The following is a 6,880-nucleotide window of genomic DNA, read 5'->3' as shown; positions in this document are numbered from 1 at the left end:
AATGTGTAAACACAAAATGGCTCTGAGATTATGCCATAAAGCAAATCTCAGAGTGTGTGTTTGGGGATTCACTTGTGCTGTCTGGTCATCAGTCAGTGTCGTCATGGGAACAGGAGGCTGTCAGGACTGATGAGTGTGTATCTGTGTGCGTTTGGGAGGCTGGCGGGGGGTATTGTTGGTGATAAAGTCTCATTAAGATTATAATGAGGCTGGAACATAACCAGATTAGTGATGACAGAGGCCTGGACACTAGGGTAATGCTGTGTGTGAGTGAGTGTATATTGTGTGTGCTTAAGAGTAGAATAGCTGTGTTTGTGTGAATCTGGTAATAGGATTACATTTGTATGTCTTCATTTCTTCATATTTATGTGGCTGTTGTAATTGCAGTAAGAATAGACCTCTAATACATAACAGCACAACAGAAAAACAACTTGACAATAGTGCAAGTTTTACAAGTTGCTCTTTATAATGCTGATTAATGTTCATAAATCAGACACATAACTGTTCCCAACATGATGTTTTACATCATACAGAAACTGTATGGCTGGATCTAGTGTTAATATCTAATATGATTGATGCTTGTGTGTAATTCATCTGGGAATAAATGACCCTAGGGAATGGACCATGAATTATAGAAATCTAAGGAAAACAATTTACAAACTGTATACAGTAAATATATATCGACAAATATATTAATAAATATATATTGACAAAACACAATTCACATGGACATTTTTTAATATATACATGTTTTGTGAAAACACTCCTTATGAAGAATAATTTATGGAGGCTACACATGGTCCCTCACAAACATACTGTAGGTTCCATGCATACATGATATAAGTGTTTTATACTATATGTGTGCCTTGATTGTGTCTGCCATATCCCTCATTTCTCAGAGCAGAGGTGGACTCTGATAGAGTCAGCTGGTGTAGAACGAGGCCACTTAACGAGGGCAGCTAAATATACTCCCAGAGCTGTTGATGGTATGGCGCCCTCCAAGGGCCCTAATGAAGGTTATTCAGCGCTCCGCCTTAAGGATACTTTATATTAAGTGTCCTGGGGAAGTATGGACAGACAGTGTCCTTCTATCACAAGTGCAGGTCATTGCAACATGCATTATGAGATTATGATCACGGTTCAATTCAGTATTAGTAAGTATCCACATGTAGTGGTAGTGAAATGGGAGGTAAACAGTCTTATATTACTTAGTAATTACTTTGATATCACATAGTTGTTTTTGATTACTATAACAGTCAAGCTATATGACCGCTCTCCACTGATCACTAAAATGTTCATCGGCCGTGATGCCTTCACTGCGCCAGGCAGTGTGTTTGAGACCACTGTAGGAAAAGAGTTGAGAAGTCTGTCACAGGAAATAGGGCCTGACAGTCTGTCTGGCACAGACAGAGTTGCTTTTCAAACCTGCCTAAAAAGGAAAGAAGCTTTGGCATCTTTTCAAAAGCTGCGTGGTAGAATTGTCTCACACAACCGTACCATTTGCAATTTAATTTTGTTCGTTTTTTTTGTTAATTGGCAGTGTTAATTGTGGCATTCCCGTTTGACTCTCTCAGCTTGCAGCTGAACCTCTCGTAGATGAAAAGGCTTGGGCAACGTGGACGACTTCACCACCTGTCACAACCTTTTAATCAGCCTCCTCTCTTGCTCTCTCTGAAGTAATCACCCACTAAACCTTCAGCTCTCGCAAGGACACATTCACACTATACACACTATACGTTCCAACCAGTCTACACCAGTTCCTGTTCGTTGCTATGCTCGCCTGAATCCCTATTTATTAATATGCTGGTCTTCCATTATGACATCTCAGCAAAGAGTCTGGCCCTGGCTTCTTCAGAGATGTAATGAAGTGTTCTTATTAGCACTACTTTATGTTCCTACTGCTTGATGCCTTTTAAGAGGTTTAAGCCGACAGGGCAGCATCAAACGTTACGGAGCGGAAACGTGATTTGATTCTGTAGGCGCTGGCTGCATGTGATCAGAGTGTTGTGTTCCTGGAATGCTCTGACTCATCCGTCCCTATTACTGGGTGCATAAGCCAGACGCTGAGGTTCCGTGTTGTACTGGGAGAGAGAACGTCATATGAAAGAACAATAGATCTTGAATTTCCCCTGGGGATCAATAAAGTATTTATCTATCTATCTATCTATCTATCTATCTATCTATCTATCTATCTAGATAGGTGAAAGACAGGTGATATCAGAAAAAATCTTAGAACAATAGATAGATGAAAGATAGGTGAGGAATACCCTTACATGTTGCCATGCCATTTCCATCTCAATTCCACTTATATTAACTATAGCCTCTTACAGCTGAAAGATTGTGGATTAACGAAAGCAATCCCATTCGTATTGAATCCCAGTGTTTCTCTAAGATGGCTGCTCGTCTGTAACATGTACAGTCAGCAACTGTTGGAAATGTCTTCTGACAATGGGCAGTCACTGATGCTCCTCCTGGGGGAAGCTTTAAAACCCAAACACGTCGGAGTCATTGGGAAGTACTCATACGTGACGGGGTCTTAATGGGTTTTCTTTGGATGCCCCGTCTCTTGCTCCAATACGGCCGGCTCCTCTCGCCATTATTTAAAGATGCCAATCCTCGGGAGCCAATTTGGACAGGTGCCTTATGGGAAATCCGGCAGCCTGTTCACACGCTCTTTTGTCAGTGGTTGGAGTTGTTCTCAGCTGTGTCAGTGAGTAGCTTATTTGTCAGTTGGAGTTGTTCTCAGCTGTGTCAGTGAGTAGCTCTTTTGTCAGTTGTTGGAGTTGTTCTCAGCTGTGTCAGTGAGTAACTCAACAGAGGGACAAATTAGGCTATTAATTTATTGCTTTATTACAATAATACAATTCTACAGTATTATAGTATAAACATCTGAAGTATAATCATTTTAGTCCATCGATAAGAATATCGATCATAACATTTATGAAATCTAGATATCCACAGGATTTTGTTGCCAATTGTTTGCAATTCTATATTTATGATGTGAAATGCTTTAAAAGCATCACAATTCTGTGATTTCAGGAATGCTCTCAGTAAACTGTGAGAGGCTCAGTAAAACCTCCTCCAATATGAAGTCATAGCACTGTCCATCTCTAATGGCCGTCATATTCAGAGCCGTTGCCTCGGGCTGACGGTTGTCTAGTGAGTGGGCAGAGGCTGGCATTGTGCTGGGCAATAGGGCTGTGCCAGGCCTGGTGTGGAAATTACCATGCCCGCGGGCAGAGGGGAGGGAGAGAAGCGTCTGTCTCTGGACGTGCAGCAGTGCCCTCCATGCCAGCTGCCATCAGTCAGTGCCACGTATCCATAGAATCAGGGGGGATGTCTTAATGAGCACACACACGCACACGCACACGCACACGCACGCACGCACGCACACGCCCTCCCTCAGCACCCAAATACAGAGCTCACACACACACCATAGATCAGACACCAAGGTCTGGGGAAGGGTTCTGATCCGAAAGCAGATAAGTATTGGATGGGTTGGCTCAGACCTGGTTCTGTTCCAGGATCGTTTCATCTTGGAGTGTGTGTGTGTGTGTGTGTGTGTTTGTGTGTGTGTGTGTGTGTGTGTGTGTGTGTGCGTATGGTTCTGTTCCAGGATCATTTAATCTCTAAGTGTCTGTGGAGGATTCTCAGCTGAAGAATGTTTTCAGTGAAAGGGAGGGGGGAGGAGTCTCCTTGAATGAAAGAGAGGGAAACACAGCTCTGATGAGATGAGGGTTATTGACTGTGTGTGTGTGTGTGTGTGTGTGTGTGTGTGTGTGTGATAGAGAGGGAGAGAGAGGAACAGAAAGAGCAAGAGAGCGAGCAAGACATCCACTAGTGTGTGAGAGATCCAAATGCAGACAACAGCAGGCCCAAATCATGGACCGACCTCTGACCCCACCTGAGGGATTCCTTTTCCAGCTCTGGTGTTTACCACCGTTCCCTGACAGCCTACAGAAAAAAAGCGTGGCTCCGCGTGCGCTCTGCTCTGCGATGGCAGAGTGTAATGATGGCGAGACGCGGCCCTAAATACCTGCTGTCAGCACATCGGCCAGCGTTCTACAGCGCCAGCACACCAGGAGCCATTACATTAATCACGCCGCTCAGACTCGGCTGCCATCAATAACGCTGATTACACGCGCAATCAGTCAGGGCCTCTTAACTGGACACCACACACACACGCACGCTCAACACAGTACACATGCACACCCACATACACGCTCACACACGCTCACATACACACCCACGTACGCTCAACACAGAATTCATACACACACTCTCGCATACACATATTACATTATACACTCACCTGATGTACACACACACGCAGATGCAAGCACACACAAAAATGCACGCAGGCACACATACACTGACATATATACCCACCCCACGCACACACACTCACTTGCACACACACACATACACAAACACTCACGCACAGTCTCTCAGACCCTTAAAGGAAATGAGTCTGGCCCTCCCTATGCTATACAATATTCATGTACCTTCAGATCACATACGAGTGCTAGAGTCAGCAGGATTAAATATTCACAAAGTGTGTTCCATGTAAATCTGCTGTGCTCTATTCAGGCGCTGCTAATGGAGATTTCAGTAGTGGAGATCTGTGAGCACACCAGAATGCTGAGAAAGCCCAGCCCTCCACTTGAATCAATCAAACAAACAGCATGACCTGAATCATTTTAGTGATTCCGAGTCGATTTTCATCGTTTTCTATTTTTTTTTAAGATTAGATTTTAAGATATCTCCATTTAGACAAACAGGAGGCCTGAAGACTAGTTCAAAATGGCCTGTATGATAACTAGTTCAAAACGACCTGTAGGATTAGACTACTGTAGTTCAAAACAACCTGTATAAAGACTAGTTCAAAACAACCTGTATAAAGACTAGTTCAAAAGGACCTGTATAAAGACTAGTTCAAAAGGACCTGTATAAAGACTAGATCAAAACGTCCTGTAGGATTAGACTAGTTCAAGATAGTTCAAAAGGACCTGTAGGAAGACTAGATCAAAATGTCCTGTAGGATTACATTCATGACATGCAGTCATTTGGCTCACACGTATGAAAAGCCTCAAACTTTGGTTCCATGTTACGGGGTGTGATGCTATTTCAGTTCAACTAGTCCGTTCTCAAATGCCTCAGATTGCCCTCTGCTGAGAGTACTCCATAGAGGAGACCCTGCCCAGGCTGGCACGGCTTCAGGCCCTTGGAACCAGCTGGTATGCCCGATCCAGCTCAATATTAAACATAAAGATTTACTATTGAGGCTTAGGGTCTCTTTGAACCCAAAGGATCACATCAGTACTGTGCTGAGTACTGTATGCTGGCTATATGGTTATTTAATGCACATCATGAATGTGTGTGTGTGTGTGTGTGTGTGTGTGTGTGTGCGTGTGCTTGTGTGTGTTGATGTGTGTGTGTGTGTCGGTGTCGTTGTATGTGTGTGTGTGTGTATGTGTGCGTGTGTGCTTGTGTGTGTGTTTGATAGGGTGTATGGATACTAACTCTTTGTCCGGTTTTCCAGTCTGTTCCCAGTTCTCCAGAGGGGTCTACGCCATATTTGGTTTCTACGACAAGAAGTCTGTCAACACGATAACGTCATTCTGTGGCACCCTCCATGTGTCCTTCATCACGCCCAGCTTCCCGCTGGACGGAACCCAACAGTTCATCATCCAGATGCGTCCAGACATCAAGGGGCCCCTTCTCAGCCTCATCGAGTACTACAAGTGGGAGAAGTTCGCCTACCTGTACGACAGTGACCGAGGTAGGACCAGTGGCTCTCTCTGAAGTCTGTTCTCTGGGTAATGGAGACCTACTGTGGACCTACTCTTGTGTAGATTGCTCTCTCTGTTCAAGTCTTTTTATGTTGATAATGATGGAGCTTTGGCTCCTTCCTGCGTGACTCTGCACGAGATATACTAGCCTACTGTGAACTACCTTCTAAAAAATAAATTGCTTTGAAAAGAAATGTCTCCCATGGCACAACAGTGACAGATGTATACAGTAGTTGCATAGACCATTATGGAGATTTTATGGCAGCCTGTTTAAGCGTGCGAGTGGAATACTGGTGGGAGCTGATTTCTGCACCGTGACCGTGTCTGCGAGTTGCCCGTGGGGACACAGAGGGTGTTGCAGTATTATGGCCATGGGTGCTCCCAGAGTTCTACACTCTTCTACACACTATGCTGCATTATGGCCGTGTGATCCCAGAGTTCTACACACTACGCTGTATTAGAGTTCTACACACTTCTACGCACTACGCTGTATTAGAGTTCTAGACACTTCTACGCACTACGCTGTATTATGGACACGTATTATTCTCCCAGAGTTCTATACACTATGTTGTTATATCCAAGTATGCAATGTAATGTTGTAGCCCAAGTGTTTTTATGTTCTTCTTATTCGGAGTGTGTATGAGTGCCTGGTAGGTAATAGTGGCCGCAAGGTAATGCGGTCTATACCAAAGTGGCTGTTTTTATTGTTTGGACTCTCATATCTGCCTATGTCTGGACAGTGTGACTCCACCAGTGCCCGCTCGGTTTATGCCCACATATACAGTAAGAAGGCCGTGCCATTGGGCTATAGCAGATTCATTGTAAATATTGACTGGTTTCTCCTTAATAAACAGCACAAAGCCAACTATGCCGAACTTAGATCCTGTGTGGTTGTGACAATACATTTTGAGCAGATACCTTTATCACAAACAGATGGTAAAAGTAAGTTATATTTTTTTCAGACCTAGAATCTGAGATTTAGAGCTTACCTATTCAAAAATTAGTAAAGGTCTTGTAGACTCTAGATGGTCGCCATTGCTGTTTTGCTCCAGCTGTTTTTCACAGATTTCTCTGTTTGTATGTGTAGT

At 43.8% G+C, this 6,880-nt stretch overlaps 1 protein-coding gene across 3 annotated transcripts in view; it reads left to right on the top strand.

The window, feature by feature from the left end:
- gria2b (glutamate receptor, ionotropic, AMPA 2b) overlaps positions 1-6,880 on the top strand; it is a 45,021-nt gene that overhangs the window by 13,439 nt on the left and 24,702 nt on the right. For all 3 annotated transcript variants that reach the window (XM_076287615.1, XM_076287614.1, XM_076287613.1), the window contains exon 3: positions 5,543-5,782. In XM_076287615.1, the coding sequence (XP_076143730.1) occupies positions 5,543-5,782 (240 nt within the window). The remainder of the gene's footprint in view (positions 1-5,542; positions 5,783-6,880) is intronic.

The sequence above is a fragment of the Alosa pseudoharengus genome, unplaced genomic scaffold (genome assembly GCF_046254945.1).
Source record: "Alosa pseudoharengus isolate Yale_2024_CS ecotype anadromous, Long Island Sound unplaced genomic scaffold, YU_APseudo_1.1 YU_APseudo_1.1_scf_16, whole genome shotgun sequence".
Lineage (NCBI taxonomy): Eukaryota > Metazoa > Chordata > Actinopteri > Clupeiformes > Clupeidae > Alosa > Alosa pseudoharengus.
Note: the sequence above shows the minus strand (reverse complement) of the source record. Positions and strands in the feature narration are given on the sequence as shown.